Genomic DNA, 19,900 nt, shown 5'->3' with positions numbered 1-19,900 from the left:
GCATCACACCTCCTCCTCCATGCTTCACGGTGGGAACCACACATATGCAGAGATCATCTGTTCACCAACTCTGCGTCTCACAAAGACACGGTGGTTGGAACCAAAAATCTCAAATTTGGTCTCAACAGACCAAATGGCAGATTTCCRCCGGTCTAATGGCCATTGTTCGTGTTTCTTGGAACAAGCAAGTCTCTTCTTCTTATTGGTGTCCTTTAGTAGTGGTGTCTTTGCAGCAATTCGACCATGAAGGCCTGATACACACAGTCTCTGAACAGTTGATGTTGAGATGTGTCTGTTACTTGAACTCTGTGAAGCATTTATTTGGACTGCAATTTCTGAGGCTGGTAACTCTAATGAACGTATCCTCTGCAGCAGAGGTAACTCTGGGTCTTTCTTTCCTGTGGCGGTCATCATGAGAGCCAGTTTCATCAAAGCGCTTGATGGTTCTTGCGACTGCACTTGAAGAAACTTTAAAAGTTCTTGAAATGTTCTGTATTGACTGACCTTCAGGTCTTAAGTAATGATGGACTGCCATTTCTCTTTGCTTATTTSAACTGTTCTTGCCATAATATGGACTTGGTCTTTTACCAAATAGGGCTATCTTCTGTATACCACCCATACATTGTCACAACACAACTGGTTGGCTCAAACGCATTAAGGAGGAAAGAAATTCCACAAATTAACTTTTAACAAGGCACACCTGTTAATTAAAATGCATTCCAGGTGTCTACCTCATGAAGCTGGTTGAGAGAATGCCAAGAGTGTGCAAAGCTGTCATCAAGGCAAAGGGTGGCTACTTTGAAGAATCTATMAAATAATTTTTGATTTGTTTAAAAAAAAATTGGGTTACTACATGATTCCATATGTGTTATTTAATAGTTATGATGGCGTCACTATTATTTTACAATGTACAAATAGTAAAAATAAAGAACAAACATTTGAATGAGTAGGTGTGTCCAAACTTTTGACTGGTACTGTATATAATGGCTCAGAGTAGGCAATGTAAACTCCTAGTTACAGACCAGGAACTCTAGTCCCATTGCTTTACCTCAAGTTAAACAATCAATCCACCTATTTCAAAGGGGTTATTGTAGCACCTGGACTTGTATATCCTTTTAACACTACTGGGCCAAGCCGAGCCGGAAAGAACAGAATGGTTCTGGTTGGCCCTATAGTGTAAATCGTGTATAGATATCCTTCCAGACCAGGTGTGCTGCAGCAGTCAGTCAGTCCCTCCATGCTCCTCTATGGTAAGTAGGTCAGGCCTCATCCAGTAGTCCAGAGAGGAGACAGGGGTTTGTGATTTAAGTTTAACATGCTCATMACTTCCCTAGCCCCCATAAGCCCCTTCTGTCAAAGCTTCATAGYACCCAGCCCAGCAGCTGGTTAAAAGTTTCTCTTTTCCCCCTAGCCCAACCATTGGCCCTGCAACATGGAAGCCATTTTGGATCCTACTTCAATGTACTGCAGTCCCATTTAATGCTTGGTCTCTGTGTAACAAACAGTGAGTTTGATGTGTGTTTCTCTCTCTTCTCCTCTGCAGGACCCGGGGCCAATGCCTCCCTCCCCCATCCTGGGACAGAAGCCACTGCAGTTAATTGAGATCAAAGCCAGGGGGCGCTTCGGCTGCGTGTGGAAGGCTCAGTTGCTCAACGATTACGTGGCTGTCAAAATATTCCCCATTCAGGTACAGTAATGTAACCACTAACTACCACTAGTAGCAGGACAGAGGGGTGTGTGGAGGCTTTCCCTGCTTCTTTGGAAGGGAGAAGAGAGCGTCATCAGTCTTAAAGCTCCAGGCCCTAGGTAATCCTCCTGGGCTGACCAGCCCCCTACTTTAGAGGCCAATCACTAAGCCCACAGTGGCCTTGATTGACCACTGAGCACCAACTGACATGACAGAACATACATTATTATACTATTTTTAAATAACAATTATTTTTTTTGTTTTTTTGTTTTCATGTCTAATAGGAATCCAAAACCCATTCTCAGTTGATATTGTACATCWTGAATAGTTTTCTGTGTGTTTGGCGTCCTCAGGACAAGCAGTCATGGCAGAACGAGTATGAGATCTACAACCTGAGCGGGATGAGGCATGAGAACCTGCTCCACTTCCTGGGAGCAGAGAAGAGGGGTAACAACATGGACATAGAGCTGTGGCTGATCACAGCCTACCACGAGAAGGTACAGCCCCCCCTGCTGGTCAGAGGATCACAGCACAAACAAAGCAWATTAAATCACAACTCATTCAACGTTGTCATGCTAGAATAAAAAAATKATCCCAAGACATCAACCGTCTTTGTGAAAATGCAAGTCTATGTAGCAACACTGGTCCAGTATTTATTAACAAGACAATCTTAGATAGAGCTGTTTCTTCCTATTGTTCAGAAAACACTAGAATGGTCTTTATCTGTGTTGAATATATCTGCCCTCTAGTGGTTAGAGGTAGAACAATCAGCTGGCATTATGTCAGATGGTATGGTGGCATGTTGACTTCAAGGTGAGCCACATTTGCTAGGTGCTGTTATATTAACTGGTTGTCTGCCTCTGCCTCCATTTCCAGGGATCGTTGACAGACTATCTGAAGGCCAACGTGTTGTCGTGGAGCGAGCTGTGCCACATAGCTCAGACCACGGCTCGAGGCCTGGCCTACCTCCATGAAGACATCCCTGGTCTGAAGGACGGACACAAGCCAGCCGTCGCCCACAGGTCAGCTCCCTGCTCTCCCATCCTCCCTGGTCACCTATCTCTATGTTTGTGTTCCTCTATCATTACACTGCCATTAAAGACCTATTCTACGATGTTCTTTTCAATCCACTGCCTTCTTTCACTTACCCCCCCCAAAAAATMAATTTCTGCTTCCAGAAAGTATACAACATTCATCCTGTTAAATGATGGGTATCTTTCCTCTCCCACGCTGTCTGTTGTCTCATTGGTGTGTTTCTGTTCTGCTGTGATCCACAGGGACATCAAGAGCAAGAATATCCTTCTAAAGTCTAACCTGACGGCCTGCATCGCTGACTTTGGCCTGGCCCAGAGGTTTGAGGCTGGGAAATCCGCTGGRGACACGCATGGACAGGTGAGTGATGGGAGGAATGGTTGTGGAAGGTGTAGTCCAGACTCCATGATGTTCTAAATGACTGTAAAAATGTCAGCRTACCTCGACGTTCATATTAYAAAGAAAAAAACATCTAGATTGTTMATCTGTTCAGCACAAGCGGAACTCTGTATTCCCTGATGTCAGATTGACACAATTGCATGTAAATTGTCCAAAACAGGCAGGACCACCGATTGAGACTGACCTCTAACCTGTGTGTGTGTGCGTCTGTTCATTCCAGGTGGGCACCCGGAGGTACATGGCCCCTGAGGTRCTGGAGGGGGCCATCAACTTCCAGCGGGACTCGTTCCTGAGGATAGACATGTATGCYCTGGGACTGGTGCTGTGGGAGCTGGCCGCACGCTGCAAGGCTGCTGATGGTAAGAACACACTCCCTGGAAGGACCATAGAGTAGGAGTGGCCCACGCAGAGTAGGGTGTGGCCCACGCAGAGTAGGGTGTGGCCCACGCAGAGTAGGGTGTGGCCCACGCAGAGTAGGGTGTGGCCCACGCAGAGTAGGATGGCCCACGCAGAGTAGGTAGTGGCCCACGCAGAGTAGGTAGTGGCCCACGCAGAGTAGGTAGTGGCCCACGCAGAGTAGGTAGTGGCCCACGCAGAGTAGGTAGTGGCCCACGCAGAGTAGGTAGTGGCCCACGCAGAGTAGGTGTTGGCCCACGCAGAGTAGGTAGTGGCCCACCGCAGAGTAGGGTGTGGCCCACGCAGAGTAGGGTGTGGCCCACGCAGAGTAGGGTGTGGCCCACGCAGAGTAGGGTGTGGCCCACGCAGAGTAGGAGTGGCCAACTCTCTTCCTGTCTTCCTAGCATACTCTCTGGAGAGCTACCCTACTGCAGGATTTTGTTCCAGCTTTACTCTGAACTTTGATTAGCGAAATCAGGTGTAGGGCTGGAGCAGAAGCCAGCATACACAGTATCTCTCCAGGAGGGGGTGTCCTTTCCTGCACTACCATAGTCCTGGTGTCTAACCAGGGAATTCTGTCTGKATTCTGTCTGTCTGGTTCCATGGAGCCGTATTGACCTGGCCTAACCCGGGTTGYTGTGCCCTGCATGACCTCTGGTTATCACTGGAGGTCAACCCTGGGTTAGAGCCTGGTCAGAGCAACTCACCGCCAGGCCCCAGAGGGAGACCTCCACTGGTTAAGAGTTGTTAGACAACACAAAGCATCAGCTCTGAATACCTTAGGGGAAAAACTCAGAGATCACTGATTGTGTTTAGACCACTGTTTTATTTTATTTTATTAGCTGAAAGTAATGACTGGTATATTGATTGCATTTTGTGAATGTTTTTTCTTTGTTGGAATGGATCACTGTGGTGTTGAGGTAACAGTCTGCTGTGTGTTATTTCAGGCCCAGTGGATGAGTACATGCTGCCGTTTGAGGAGGAGATTGGCCAGCACCCATCGTTGGAGGACATGCAGGATGTTGTAGTTCACAAAAAGCTGAGGCCCACGCTCAGGGAGTGCTGGCAGAAACACACTGTGAGTATTACAGCATGTATCTTAACCAATCAACCATAGTGACCTGACTGAAGGGCTAGTACCGTGACTACCACAAACTACAAACGACCAAAACCCATTGTCATGCAACAGTAAGGAGATGGAGGACAGTGCCTTCAGAAAGTATTCACACCCCTTTGTTGTGTTACAAAGTGGGATTAAAATGGATTTAATTGTAAAAAAAAAAGAAAAGAAAAAAAAGAAGTTTATTGTCAACCATCTACACAGTACTCTGTCAAAGTGGAAGAAAAATTCTAACATTTGTCAAAGATTTATGAATAATAAAACACTAATATACACTACCGTTCAAAAGTTTGGGGTCACTTAAAAATGTCCTTGTTTTTGAAAGAAAAGCACATTTTGTTGTCCATTAAAATAACATCAAATTGATCAGAAATACAGTGTAGACATTGTTAAAGTTGTAAATGACTATTGTAGCTAGAAACAGTTGATTAGAAAATCCTTTTGCAATTATGTTAGCACAGCTGAAAACTGTTGTGCTGATTAAAAATAACTTTAGACTAGTTGAATATCTGGAGCATCAGCATTTGTGGGTCCAATTACAGGCTCAAAATGGCCAGAAACAAAGAACTTTCTCCTGAAACTCATTTGTCTATTCTTGTTCTGAGAAATGAAGGCTATTCATGCAAGAAATTGCCAAGAACCTGAAAGATCTCGTACAACGATGTGTAATACTCCCTTCACAGAACAACGCAAACTGCTCTAACCAGAATAGAAAGAGTGGGAGGCCCCGGTGCACAACTGAGCAAGAGGACAAGTACATTAGAGTGTCTAGTTTGACAAACAGATGCCTCACAAGTCCTCAACTGGCAGCTTCATTAAATAGTACCCACAAAACACCAGTCTCAACATCAACAGTGAAGGGGCGACTCCGAGATGCTGGCCTTCTAGGCAGAGTTCCTCTGTCCAGTGTCTGTGTTTCTTTGCCCATCTTAATATTTTATTTTTATTGGCCAGTCTGAGAATATGGCTTTTTCTTTTCAACTCTGCCTAGAAGGCCAGCATCCTGGAGTCGCCTCTTCACTGTTGACGTTGAGACTGGTGTTTTGCRGGCCTCWTGGTGAAATCCCTGAGCGGTTTTCTTCCCCTCCGGTAACTGAGTTAGGAAGGACACCTGTATCTTTGTAGTGACTGGGTGTATTGATACACCATCCAAAGTGTAAGTAATAACTTCACCATGCTCAAAGGGATATTCAGTGTCTGCATTTTTATTTTTACCCATCTACCAATAGGTGCCCTTTGCGAGGAATTGAAAAACCTCTTTGGTCTTTGTGGTTGAATCTGTGTTTAAGATTCACTGCTCGACTGAGGAACCTTACAGATAATTGTTTGTGTGGGGTACAGAGATGAGAGAGTCATTCAAAAATCATGTTAAACACTGTTATTGCACACAGAGTGAGTCCATGCAACTTATTATGTGATTTGTTAAGCACATTTTTACCATGACCCAGGGCACTGCTTACCTCATCTGTTTATGTCTTGACTACGGTTAGCTAAGACGGTTTGTCTGAATTGCTACTGTCTGCAGACCATCCTAACGCGAGCCCAACGCAGACACTTATTGATCGTACAATGATATCTTTCTACGATTCTTTTCCCTCCCTCCAGTCTAGAAGATAGTGGCCATTTCTGTCCGAAATGTCTGCTGAGTGGCCTCCTCCTCACAGTTTCTCAGTGTCTCCTACCACATCTGTTTCCTCTCTTGTGGATCTGTAACAGTAGATTAGTTAACTTAATGGTGTCTGGTCTCTCTATGTCCACCATGACGCACCATGGGCCTCGCTCGATGTGTGTCATTGTGCCCTTGTGTCGCCGAGGGTAACCGTGTGTGTGTGTTCTGTCCCTCCCAGGGTCTGACCATGCTGTGTGAGACCATCGAGGAGTGCTGGGACCACGAGGCGGAGGCGCGCCTGTCGGCAGGGTGCGTGGAGGAGCGCATGGTGCAGATGCAGCGCCTCAACAACGTCACCGCACCCGAGGAGATCGTCACAGTTGTCACCATGGTGACCAACGTGGACTACCCCCCCAAAGAATCCAGCCTATGACTAGGCGTATGAACAGGAGAACAGATCCCAAAGAGACTCGCCTCCCTAAGCAGAAGGTCAGGACTCTTTCCAACGTTCGTCGCTAACTCTGGGATTATACCCAAARTGGCGCCAAAATCATTTAGTGGACCTGGGTTCATGGAGAATGATCCAGTTTTAAACTGGTTCCTATTGCATTTAGCTACATGTGTACCTAAAGACTTGCTCATGCCCAGGTCCTTTAAAATGGGAGGGCATGATGGGGGGTGRGGAGGGGGGACAATCAATCATCTAGACCCCTCAATGAACAAATATTTTTGTCCAGCACCTTGACAATKGACAAAGTCATTTTAAAGTTGACCTTTTGGTTGATATTACCATTTTTTTGTAAAATAAAGGAAAATGTACTTCCTGGACTGACTTCAGTTTTTTTTCTAAGAAAAGGCGGAACAGGAGAGAAGAAGAATCGAGACACACAGTTAACTTCATTTCAGTATAAAAAAAAAAGGGCGACTTGGTTTTTAAACACATTTGCTGTTTGTGTTTCTCAGAATGACTACTGTAATGCCAATAAGAAACAGCTTCTGAATGTCTGTGTTTCGCTGCTGTACAGAGAGAGAGAGCGAGAGAACAGCGTAATCAAGGTTATTTATCCAGACCTGCCTCACAGCATTTCTATACAAATAACCATCAACCTCTTGAGTCTCTCAACAAGGTATACCTCAGTTGTACATCCTACAAATAAGTATGTTTTCCTTTGTAACACTAAAACCACTACAGGACATTGACATTCAGATGACATGTTTGGTATTGAAGCTTTTTCAAATGATGGAGTATGCCAACAAAATGGCCATTCACAAACAAGTGTTTCTGCCTTCTTCATTTCTGTTTGTGTATTTTTTTGTGTATTTTCTATGTTGCCCCTGCTATTCAAATGTGACTGTGAGCATTGTTGTTTTTACCAAAATGTTTTTAACTTTTTAAACATCCCTGAAAATATGAAAATATTTGAGGAAAAATATTCTTTTAAAGCACTTCCCTTTTTAGGTTTGCGGTGTCCACATAATATTAAACACGCATGCCTTTTTTTGTTTTGTTTTTGAGCTGGTGTTTTGTTTTTGAGCTGGTGTCGGTTGTTTGAAAACCCCTTTTGATTTTAAACTCAAATGTCTACAATCCACTGTAACTGTATTGCTCATTCTCCCTGCCATGTTTGTGGTGTTTTCTGTTCGTAGTCTACTATTTTCACCGTATTTCAATACGTCTCAGGAAGCATACATTACTATACGACCACCCCCCCCCTGCTTTTAGGCTCTGACTCATTCTCGTGCCATTATTTTGGATAACTTAGTCGAGGGGTGCATATATGAGGTMTTTACGGCTTCTGTGGTTTTCAGGTAGATGTCCATTTAGACGGGTTATTCAGATCTTGTCAGGTGTTCTACATTGCTAATGTAGCCATCATGATAAAAATCGATACGTGTTCCCCCTCAATCTTGTATTCTCCATCACTAACAGCATGTCCACCACTTTGGCTAYGTGCTACTGTAGACAACACATAACAGATTCAAATGGCCAATTGTAGCTTTCAGATTCTAACCAGAAATATGTTCTATTAGTAGTTTTATTGTAGTAAAACACTGGTGACTCAATTCTGTGCTTCTCTCCATCAGACAGATTTTGTTATATCCTACCACATAAAGAGAGACGTTCAGGGATATAATAACACCATGCTTTTGCTGTTTTAACTGTATGCAATCAAAGTTGGAACTGACAGTTGCTTTTTTGCCATGGCACCAACTTACTTTCACTCTATGTAGCTTTTGTATTTAAATCAATGTAATCATCTGTTTGTGTTTATTCTCTGACTTAAAACCAGTACATCCTCTCTGGCAAGAACTGTATGCCAACTCAATAGTGCAACAACATGTAAGTTATGGATTTAAAGCAGTCACGTGATCTGTAGGACTAACACCGTGTAGCTCAGGGTTTCTTATTCTCTGACTGATTGACATCTATGCTACTCTTGCTATTCCTCTCTAACCAGAGCCACTCTGATTCAGGAGTATAGACATGGGGAACCAACAGAAGAGCTATCTTCAAAAACAGGGGGAGGCAGATTTGCAACTGCTGCCATTTTGATATTGTACACTTTGTGTTTGTATTATCTTTAGCACTGACGCTAAAGAGGAAAGTCAAATCCAATCTGTTTGCATCCATATTTTGTTCCACAATATCTTTTTAGGAACACTACTGCTGTGCAGATACTCTATCTCCCTAAACAGATACTCCCCCTCYGGCCTCAGAAGGTTTCTAGGTTTCGTTCATGTCAAACAAGCTACTTCTATGACACCGTCAGGTTCTTAAGGAGGCACACATTGCATGTCGCCTACATTGTAGTATACCCCTTAACATAAGCCAAACCCCTCTATGACAGCAGATGACTGGATGGGAAATGCACAGTATGTACATATGAATGTTGTTTTAGATAGTGATTTTAGCATGAGGTTGTTTTTATGGTCTCAAGGTGAAAAAGAAAACAATCTTTATCATGTTAATAATATTCCAAAAAAGAATTTAATGTTCATTTTATATGTAATTGTATTGTAAAAAAAAAAATATGGTTTTATTAATTTATGTCAAGGCCCAGACAATGCTCACTTCTCTTTCAAAGGAAAAAGTATTGTTATTATATAGGCTAGCAAAGACTCCCTGAATTGGCTCATTCATTACCTCAGACCAATCAGACAGACATYCTAGCTGTCAACTCAACTTTCCCACAACATTGATCAGTGTTGAAGGCAGATTGTATGGTGTGACCATAGACTTGTGTAGTTAACAGTGCTGTGGGAATATGAGATTTGACAAGCTATGGAGTTTTTCATTTAACATTTTCTATGTTATGGTGACGCATTATTTTCGTCATCACAATAGAATTGGTGTCACTGTAACTGAGGTTTGTGTTACCTGCCGATTTTCTCACCCGTAGTCATAAATGGCCATCCTGCTATCGAAATAAACATGACATCTTTTCCTTTGTTTTGCAAGTATTTAACAAAACCGTTTCAGGGCTTGGTTGGAAGTGATAGTTAAAAATTGTACAGAAGACATTTTATGCCATTTCTCCCCCTAAAATAAAGTATAGTGACTGCTCTGAACAATGTGTACGGTCTGTTTATAATCTCTCTACCGCAGGGTTGGAGTCAGTTCTGAGCATGAAAAACACAGGTGCACTGTCCTGGGAGCAATGAAAAATATGCAACAACATTCATCCAATGTTTATCCACCACCTGTGCAAAGCCATGAATATGCGTATGGCTTTGAATGAATGTCACAACTGTGCTGCTGATTTAGGATATAGATTTTGAGAATTGGACCGATTTCATGCAGTCCCTCATCTATCYGGCTGGCAGAATCTCTGATGCAGTGCTGAAGTACAGTAAATCAAATCTAATTTTATTGGTCACATACACATGGTTAGCAGATGTTAATGCGAGTGTAGCGAAATGCTTGTGCTTCTAGTTCCGACAGTGCAGTAATATCTAACAAGTAATCTAACAAATTCACAACAACTAACCTTTTACACACAAGTGTAAAGGAATGAATAAGAATATGTACATATAAATATATGGATGGGCGATGGCCGTGCAGCATAGGCAAGATGCAGTAGATGGTAAGGAATACACTATTTACAGTTGAAGTCGGAAGTTTACATAGACTTAGGTTGGAGTCATTAAAATCGTTTTTTCAACCACTCCACAAATTTCTTGTTAACAAACTATAGTTTTGGCAAGTCGTTAGGACATCTACTTTGTGCATGACACAAGTAATTGTTCCAACATTGTTTACAGACAGATTATTTCACTTATAACTCACTGTATCACAATTCCAGTGGTTCAGAAGTTTACATACACAAGTTGACTGTGCTTTAAACAGCTTGGAAAATTCCCAGAAAATTATGTCATGGCTTTAGAAGCTCTGATAGGCTAATTGACATCATTTGAGTCAATTGGAGGTGTACCTGTGGATGTATTCAAGGCCTACCTTCAAACTCAGTCCTCTTTGCTTGACATCATGGGAAATCAAAAGAAATCAGCCAAGACCTCAGAAAATTGTAGACTCCACAAGTCTGGTTCATCCTTGGGAGCAATTTCCAAACACCTGAACGTACCACTTTCATCTGTACAAACAATAGTACGCAATTTTAAACACCATGGGACCATGCAGTCGTCATACCGCTCAAGAAGAGATGCACGTACTTTGGTGGAGAAAGTGCAAATCATTCCCAGAACAACAGCAAAGGACCTTGTGAAGATGCTGGAGGAAACAGGTACAATATTATCTATATCCACAGTAAAACAAATCCTATATTGACATAACCTGAAAGGCTACTCCGTAAGGAAGAGCCACTGCTCCAAAACCGCTATAAAAAAGCCAGACTACGGTATGCAACGCACATGGGGACAAAGATCGTACTTTTTGGAGAAATGTCCTCTGGTCTGATGAAACAAAAATAGAACTGTTTGGCCATAATGACCATTGTTATGTTTGGAGGAAAAGGGGAGGCTTGCAAGCCGAAGAACACCATCCAACCGTGAAGCACGGGGGTGGCAGCATCATGTTGTGGGGGTGCTTTGCTGCAGGAGGGACTGTGGCACTTCACAAAATAGATGGCATCATGAGGCAAGAAATTATGTGGATATATTGAAGCAAAATCTCAAGTCATCAGTCAGGAAGTTAAAGCTTTTTCGCAAATGGGTCTTCCAAATGGACAATGACCCCAAGCATACTTCCAAAGTTGTGGCAAAATGGCTTAGGACAACAAAGTCAAGGTATTGGAGTGGCCATCACAAAGCCCTGACCTCAATCCTTAGAAAATTTGTGGGCAGAACTGAAAAAGGTGTGGAGCAAGGAGCCTACAAACTGCCTCAGTTACACCAGCTCTGTCAGGAGGAATGGGCCAAAATTCACCCAACTTATTGTGGGAAGCTTGTGGAAGGCTACCTGAAACGTTTGAACCAAGTTAAACAATTTAAAGGCAATGCTACCAAATACTAATTGAGTGTATGTAAACTTCTGACCCACTGGGTATGTGATGAAAGAAATAAAAGCTGAAATAAATCATTCTCTCTACTATTATTCTGACATTTCACATTCTTCAAATAAAGTGGTGATCCTAACTGACCTAAGACAGGGAATTTTTACTAGGATTAAATGTCAGGAATTGTGAAACTGAGTTTAAATGTATTTGGCTAAGGTGTATGTAAACTTCCGACTTCAACTGTACATATGAGATGAGTAATGTAGGATATGTAGACATTATTAAGGTGGCGTTATTTAAAGTGACTAGTGATACCTTTTATTAAATGTWTTGAAGTTGCCAGAGATTTGAGTCTAAATTGGAAGCAGCCACTCTTTGTAAGTGATGGCTGTTTAACAGTCCGATGGCCTTGAGATAGAAGCTGTTTTTCAGTCTCTCGGTCCCAGCTTTGATGCACCTGTCCTGACCTTACCGTCTGGATGATAGCGGGGTGAACAGGCAGTGGCTCGGGAAGTTGTTGTCCTTGATGAGCTTTTTGAGTGTTTTAGGTGACAAGACAAATTTCTTCAGCCTCCTGAGGTTAAAGAGGCGCTGTTGTGCCTTCTTCACCACTCTGTCTGTGTGTTTGGACCATTTCAATTTGGCCGTGATGTGTACGCTGAAKAACTTAACTTTCCACCTTTTCCACTACTGTCCCRTCGATGTGGATGGGGGGGATGCACCCTCTGCTGTTTCCTGAAGTCCACGATCATCTCCTTTGTTTTGTTGACGTTGAGTGAGAGGTTATTTTTCTGACACCACACTCCGTGGGCCCTCACCTCCTCCCTGTAGGCCATCTCGTCATTGTTGGTAATCAAGCCTACCACTGTAGTGTCGTCTGCAAACTTGATGATTGAGTTGGAGGTGTGCATGGCCACGCAGTCATGGCTGAACAGGGAGTACAGGAGAGGTCTGAGAATGCACCCTTGTGGGGCCCCAGTGTTGAGGACCAGCGGGGTGGAGATGTTTTCTACCCTCACCACCTGGGGGCGGCCCGTCAGAAAATCCAGAACCCAGTTGCACAGGGCGGGGTCGAGACCCAAGGTCTCCAGCTTAATGATGAGTTTGGAGGGTACTATGGTGTTAAATGCTGAGCTGTAGTCAATGAACAGCAATCTTACATAGGTATTCCTCTTGTCCAGATGGGATAGGACAGTGTGATGGCGATTGCGTCGTCTGTGGATCTATTGGGGCGGTAAGCAAATTGGAGTGGATCTAGGGTATCAGGTAGGGTTGAGGTGATATGATCCTTGACTAGTCTCTCAAAGCACTTCATGATGACAGAAGTGAGTGCTGCGGGCGATAGTCATTTAGTTCAGTTACCTTAGCTTTTTTGGGAACAGGAACAATGGTGGCCCTCTTGAAGCATGTGGGAACAGCAGACTGGGATAAGGATTGATTGAATATGTCCGTAAACACACCAGCCAGCTGGTCTGCGCATGCTCTGAGGACGCAGCTAGGGATGCTGTCTGGGCCGGCAGGCTTGCGAGGGTTAACAAGTTTAAATGTTTTACTCACGTTGGCCGCGGTGAAGGAGACACCACAGGCTTTGGTAGCGGCTGTGTCAGTGGCACTGTATTGTCCTCAAAGCGAGCAAATAAGTTGTTTAACTTGTCTGGGAGCAAGACGTCTCACTGTAGATTTCAGCACAACAGGGAGCTGGAGAGCTCCATCTGTTCACTAGGTGGCAGCAAAGCCCATTGCATCTCAGATTCCMTTTCTCACGCCATGGGATGGAGGCATGATCCTGATGCTGCAGCAAGGCCCCTACAGTGAATTGAACATGCTGGGGCTTGATACACTTAAGATGTACGATAATACATACACTTAAGATGTATGTATAATAAATAAATACRTGTGCACTTTTCTTTGCCTACTAGCATTAACTTATTTATTGAGGAACAATGTACTTACTATAACTATGATATGTGTTTTTATCACCTAGCTATCTTAAAGGTTGACTTTCGGGAAAAATAATGTCTTTAAACTGTATAACTAACTGATCAATGCACCATCATACCAGGTCATTTAATGCTTAAAAACAAACATTTATGAAAAAGACATTTGGCTACAGAAGTGCTATTTTTTGCCTATTTCTATAACTTCCGTCCAAACACATTCTGGATGAGTTATGCCGCGTTCAAAACAACTCGGAACTCGTAAATCCCCGACTTCAGTGGGTTCAAGACAACTCGGAACTCCGGAAAAGAATAGCTCAGACTGGGAAAAATCGTTTTGAAAGGTCCTCCAACTYCGAATTCCAAGTCGAGAATCTTTCTAGAGCTCCGACTTTCCGGCCTGAATATCACTGACAACATGATTTGACCTCGTTTTTTAAAAAAATCTTCAGTTCCCATTTGTCTTAAAAGCACCATTACTGGCTAGCTAAAGTGGCTTGTTGTATTTGCTACGTCGGTCGCGGCACGCATGACCAGAATGACACACCGACAACCACCAAAGAAAGGCACACTCCATTTATGTTCGAAAATTGAGAAASGGGCGGAGTTGGACCGTTTTTTGTGCCCAAAGTCGACCTATAAGATGAATGCATTATTAACTGTAAATCGCTCTGCATAAGAGCGTCTGSTAAATAACAAAAATCCAAATGTATACACATTATTTACACTATCTATGAAAGTTGTGGTGGAAATCCTTCAAATKAAATACATTCAATGGGTCCATTATGAACTGTCCGGCAGTAGTGTACTATAAACACATAAAATAATCACAATATATTAAATAATCAGAATATGCCTGCATTATGGCATGCATCCACCACAATAATTTTGAAGATACTAGAATGTTTCAACATGTCTCCCTTTCTAAACCTTGCGTTCTTTTAACATTCTGTTGCATGCTGGGACAGATTTTCCAGGCTCCAGCTGTGGCGCATGCGCAAACCATCTCTCCCATCTTTCTATTCCCAACAAGCTCGAGAGAAATCTAGCAGTGGCACTTGTACGTGGGAGCGCTTTAATGTAGATTTTCAAAGGAATAGCAAACCTGAACCTCTTCTTCTTTTTTATTTTTACATTTCTCTACATATAATCCTGAAAAGCAAAATGTGAACTGTTGAAATGGAGGGCATGGTATTTYGGATTTGCTAAACCTTATTTCTGACTCTCAAGCCTCTCAGCAACAGACCTCTCCTGGTGTCTGTCTCAATTTTGGCCCTGGCTCGACTGAYATTTCTGCAAAGGGCTTCGGTTCATGTTGTTATTGAACTAAATTCTCCGTGTCGTGTTTTTTGTCTTCTGAAATGGGAAGCTATGAAGGTAAGAGTGCTATATTAGTTTACACATTTTAAATAAACATTTATAGGCAACTCTAGCTGTCTAGCTAAATAGCTAGCTAGCGACTAGTAACACCAAAATCTGTGTAAAATAAAATTCTATATTTTATCATACAGGACTACTGTTGTAGCTATCTTCACCATCCGTGTCGCTTGGCTGTGAAATTKCTCTTGCTGTGTTTGTTATGGCATCGTCAATAGCAGCAGGCTCGTACGCGTAGYTAGCCACCAGTAGGAAGCTTAAGTAAGGCTAGGTAGCCAGCTAGATAGCATGCTATCCCTAGAGGCCAATTATCAGCTGCAATTTACATACTTTCTAGTTAGSAAGAAAGTTAGTTACCCTAACAGTTAGTGATCTACGCAGATTATTTTCCAGTCAAATCAGCACCCGACAACGTGCATGGTTTTCAAAATAGTGCGCGTGCTGCCTACCTCACGCACACACGACATAATGTCATCAATATGTAACGTTAACTACTTATGCCGTATTGTACKGTGGTTTCAGAGGAGTGCGGCTATGGCACAGTAATAATGTACTTGGCCTAATTGGTTCCCTCCTATATAGTGGATAGTGATGGCAATCCGTAAGTTTTTTTTTTTGTACTGTAATACCTAATATCAGAATGTTAGTTTTGCAGATGCTYGTATGGGTTTAGATGCCTGTTCAGCATCTGATCTGTTTGCAATGTTAATCAAAGCCTCTGCATAGGCCACCAGCAAACATCCCATAGGACAGAGAATTAAATCTTAGTAGATATTAATTTGAGAGAGAATAGAGTATTGCTCCACTGTCAAAACCTTAATTTTATGATAAAGGTAAGGACAAAAAATGGCCATGATGCATCAAGAGAAATTATTTGTTTCCCAACATCTTGGGGATTTTTGTGGTTTTCCTTTTCATTTCAGTTGAAAGTAATGTTATATACTAGTGTCTGATCTGTTGCTACCACATTCATGAACGATTACTGCTTTAGCGCCTATTGACGATAGTATCTTCTGACCAGGGGAGTTTTGTTAAGAGCGCGACGCTTGCACCCGTTTTTGGAAACATAAGGAACATATCTTTGATATCAGCCAAAAATAATAATAAAAAAACAGAAGGTTAAATTACTACACCTTTCATAGGGTTAGTGTCCCCACCTGTGCTAATTGGCTATACATTATAGCCTGCTCTGAACACCTGTGTGTAACATGCTGACCGCGCATGCGTCTGTGTGCGCCTTCATGCCCGTGTTGATTTTGTCTATCCCTACTAAAAGCTTTCATGACAYCCAGGTTAAAATATCAAAACCGACTGGATTAGCAGGATCTTTATAGATTTTTGACCCCATGTTGAGTCATACAAAATCGTTTGCGCTCTACTCTGACAATTCATCCACAGATAAAAAGGGGAATCCTAGTTCGTTTTTCTCCTTGTTCATTCTTCTTATTCTGTGGATTTTATATGGCRGTTGGCAACCAACTTTAAGGTGCATTACCACCAACAGGACTGTGTGGAGTGTGGCCCAGCTTCACCCTTCAATCATTTATATGCAGGTAGCTTAGTGGATAGAGCATTGGGCCAGTAACCGAAAGGCTGCTAGATCAAATCCCCGAGCTGACAAGGTAAAAATCTGTCGTTATGCMCCTGAATAAGGCAGTTAACCCACTGTTCCTAGGCTGTCATTGTAAATATGAATTTATGCTTAACTGACTTGCCTAGTTAAATAAATAAAAACTGAGGAGATGGGAGAGGCGGAACTTGTAGTGCATCAAGCATCTAAAATGCTTGATGGTTTTGCAGAAGCTCGTAGCCGAGCAGTTCGAATAAAATTATTGAATAATATGTTTATTTTGCAATGCTCGTGCACACAATTCGGGTGGTGTGGTCAGCGTGTAAAGGTAACTGGGGAGGAAGTGTAGTTCTTCAACTGAAGGCACACACACAGCTTGTGGATCTGTGCAGAACTGCTGCAGTGAGTGCATATTTTTTTATTTGAAAGATTCTTTCTAGCTGGTATGAAAGATAAGGGGCATATCAACGGATGTTTTCAAAAACCTGTATGACAGCGATGATTATTGACGTTTCTGAATGTTAAAACGCAGCGTCTGGGGTGTTGTACAAAACAAGGTCATCAGCGATTGGATCGTCTCTAACCAATCAGAGTATCAAAGCCAATGATTCATTTAGTAAACGCCACTTTGTCCCAACCCTTTTGGCTCTGGTCCAACCCATTGATTTCTTTGACCAATCAGAACCCTTTGAATGTGTTTACGTTCTAGTAGCCTATGATCAGTCGCAAGAAAAATATACCGAAGTGGGATCTCATCTTTCTATGCCTACTGCGTTAGGTTAGTGTTCTAGCTGGTTACTCAGATCCAGACTCATTAGCTAGCTCATTAGCTAGGCTAGCTGGTCTGGCCATTCTTTATAAACTACTGCGCGTTAATGGAATACTGAAATAAGACAAATATGTGTACAGGGTCAGTCTAATTACTAGAAGTTTACTTTATGGGTGTCGGTTTGAGCTGTCATAGCACAATAATAAACTCAGCAAAAAAATAAACGTCCCTTTTTCAGGACCCCGTCTTTCAAAGATAATTTGTAAACATCCAAATAACTTCACAGGTCTTCATTGTCAAGGGTTTAAACACTGTTTCAATGAACACATGCTTGTTCAATGAACCATAGACAATTAATGAACATGCACCTGTGGAACGGTTGTTAAGACACTAACAGCTTGCAGACGGTAGGCAATTAAGGTGACAGTTATGAAAACGTAGGACACTAAAGAGGCCTTTCTACTGACTCTGAAAAACACAAAAAGAAAGATGCCCAGGGTCCCTGCTCATTTTCGTGAATGTGCCTTGGGCATGCTGCAAGGAGGCATGAGGACTGCAGATGTGGCCAGGGCAATAAATTGCAATGTTCGTACTGTGAGACGCCTAAGACAGCGCTACAGGGAGACAGGACGGACAGCTGATCGTCCTCGCAGTGGCAGACCACGTGTAACAACACCTGCACAGGATCGGTACATCTGAACTTCACACCTGCGGGACAGGTACAGAATGGCAACAACTTCCTGAGTTACACCAGGAACACACAATCCCTCCATCAGTGCTCAGACTGTCCACAATAGGCTGGACTGAGGGCTTGTAGGCCTGTTGTAAGGCAGGTCTACACCAGACATCATCGGCAACAATGTTGCCTATGGGCACAAGCCCCCGTCGCTGAACCAGGCAGGACTGGGAAAAAGTGCTCTTCACTGACGAGTCGCGGTTTTGTCTCACCAGGGGTGATGGTCGGATTCGTGTTTATCGTCGAAGGAATGAGCGTTACACTGAGGAAGACATCCTCCTCCCTCATGTGGTACCCTTCCTGCAGGCTCATCCTGACATGACCCTCCGGCATGACAATGCCACCAGCCATACTGCTTGTTCTGTGTGTGATTTCCTGCAAGACAGGAATTTCGGTTTTCTGCCATGGCCAGCGAAGAGCCCGGATCTCAATCCCATTGASCATATCTGGGACCTGTTGGATCGGAGGGTGAAGGCTAGGGCCATTCCCCCCCCCCCAGAAATGTCTGGGAACTTGCAGGTGCCTTGGTGGATGAGTGGGGTAACATCTCACAGTAAGAACTGGCAAATCTGGTGTAGTCCATGATGAGGAGATGTACTGCAGTACTTAATGMAGCTGGTGGCCACACCAGATACTGACTTACTTTTGATTTTGGCCCCCCCCTCCCCTTTGTTCATGGACACATTATTCAATTTCTGTTAGTCACATGTCTGTGRAACTTTAGTTTGTCTCAGTTGTTGAATCTTATGTTCATACAAATATTTACACATGTTAARTTTGCGAAAATAAACGCAGTTGACAGTAAGAAGACATTTCTTTTTTTGCTGAGTTTACATCCCGCCGGACCACTTATTACTTCCCGTCTTTCATAAGTCCCATATTTATGGATGTGGAGGTTTATCAAATTATAGAACAGCACGGGAAAATCAATAAAATTTATGGGAGATGCTGAGACGCAAGGAGGGAGAGGTGCTCACTCCGTGTTCTTCTATACTCTGAGTTGATATTTACATAATGAGTTGTCCTCGTCCTCGACCACACCCACAAATTGGGGGAAAACGTTTTCCCATTGACCCTCATTGTAAAAGAGACGACTTTTGTCGAATTACATATCGTTTTTATACAGAAATAGCAAAACATGCCAAAAAGCGGCTGTGTTGTGCAGTGTACCTGTAACGGTCAAAAAGCCTAACCTACRGTCCGCAATGCTCCCACGCAGGGAATTATAAAATGCGTGGTTCGAGCASTGAATGCTGATTGGCTGACAGCCGTGGTATATACCACAGGTATGACAAAACATATATTTTTACTGCTCTAATTAAGTTGGTAACCAGTTTATAATAGCAATAAGGCATCTCAGGGGTTTGTGGTATATAGTCAATATACCATGGCTAAGGGCTGTATCCATGCACGACGCACCCCTTCGTGCCTTATTGCTTCAATAGAGCCTGCGAGAAGAGCCCTGTGACTTCAGGCTATTTGGTGTGGGAAATGTTGGGACCCGTTGTCAAAATAGGCTATACAGGTAAGAAGACATTTAACTTTAGTATAGTCCGTTTGTTACTCCACTCACAACTTCTAGCTTTATATTCGGTTTGTTAGTTTGTTGGCCTTTGTTAGATGTTCCGGGTGGTAGCTAGCACTCACTCATGTGGCTTCTAGCACCGTCTTGAAAAGGGGCATGATGGAAGCCCTACAATATTCWGTTTTTTTTTWAGTAGTGTGAACGCTCGGGAGCAGGCAATGTTGAAAAGTAATCATTAGACATGTTTTACTTTTCCTAGTGGTTAGAGCGTTGGGCCAGTAACCGAAAGG

At 43.0% G+C, this 19,900-nt stretch overlaps 2 protein-coding genes across 6 annotated transcripts in view; both read left to right on the top strand.

Moving 5' to 3' along the window:
- The window catches only part of LOC111959585 (activin receptor type-2A), a 51,848-nt gene extending 44,939 nt beyond the window's left edge, over window positions 1–6,909 (top strand). The window contains exons 5-11 of the mRNA XM_023981257.3: window positions 1,544–1,687; window positions 2,041–2,184; window positions 2,564–2,709; window positions 2,965–3,079; window positions 3,339–3,477; window positions 4,462–4,592; window positions 6,482–6,909. Of these exons, the coding sequence (XP_023837025.1) occupies window positions 1,544–1,687; window positions 2,041–2,184; window positions 2,564–2,709; window positions 2,965–3,079; window positions 3,339–3,477; window positions 4,462–4,592; window positions 6,482–6,676 (1,014 nt within the window). The 3' untranslated portion in view covers window positions 6,677–6,909. The remainder of the gene's footprint in view (window positions 1–1,543; window positions 1,688–2,040; window positions 2,185–2,563; window positions 2,710–2,964; window positions 3,080–3,338; window positions 3,478–4,461; window positions 4,593–6,481) is intronic.
- Window positions 6,910–14,665: 7,756 nt separating this feature from the next.
- Window positions 14,666–19,900, top strand: part of LOC111959584 (methyl-CpG-binding domain protein 5) — a 45,314-nt gene continuing 40,079 nt past the window's right edge. For all 5 annotated transcript variants that reach the window (XR_002876693.2, XR_011475011.1, XR_011475010.1 and 2 more), the window contains exon 1: window positions 14,666–15,010. The gene's annotated coding sequence lies outside the window, so the exon portion shown is untranslated. The remainder of the gene's footprint in view (window positions 15,011–19,900) is intronic.

This window comes from Salvelinus sp. IW2-2015, linkage group LG36 (assembly GCF_002910315.2).
Source record: "Salvelinus sp. IW2-2015 linkage group LG36, ASM291031v2, whole genome shotgun sequence".
Classification (NCBI taxonomy): domain Eukaryota; kingdom Metazoa; phylum Chordata; class Actinopteri; order Salmoniformes; family Salmonidae; genus Salvelinus; species Salvelinus sp. IW2-2015.
This window is presented reverse-complemented; position numbering and strand designations above follow the sequence as displayed.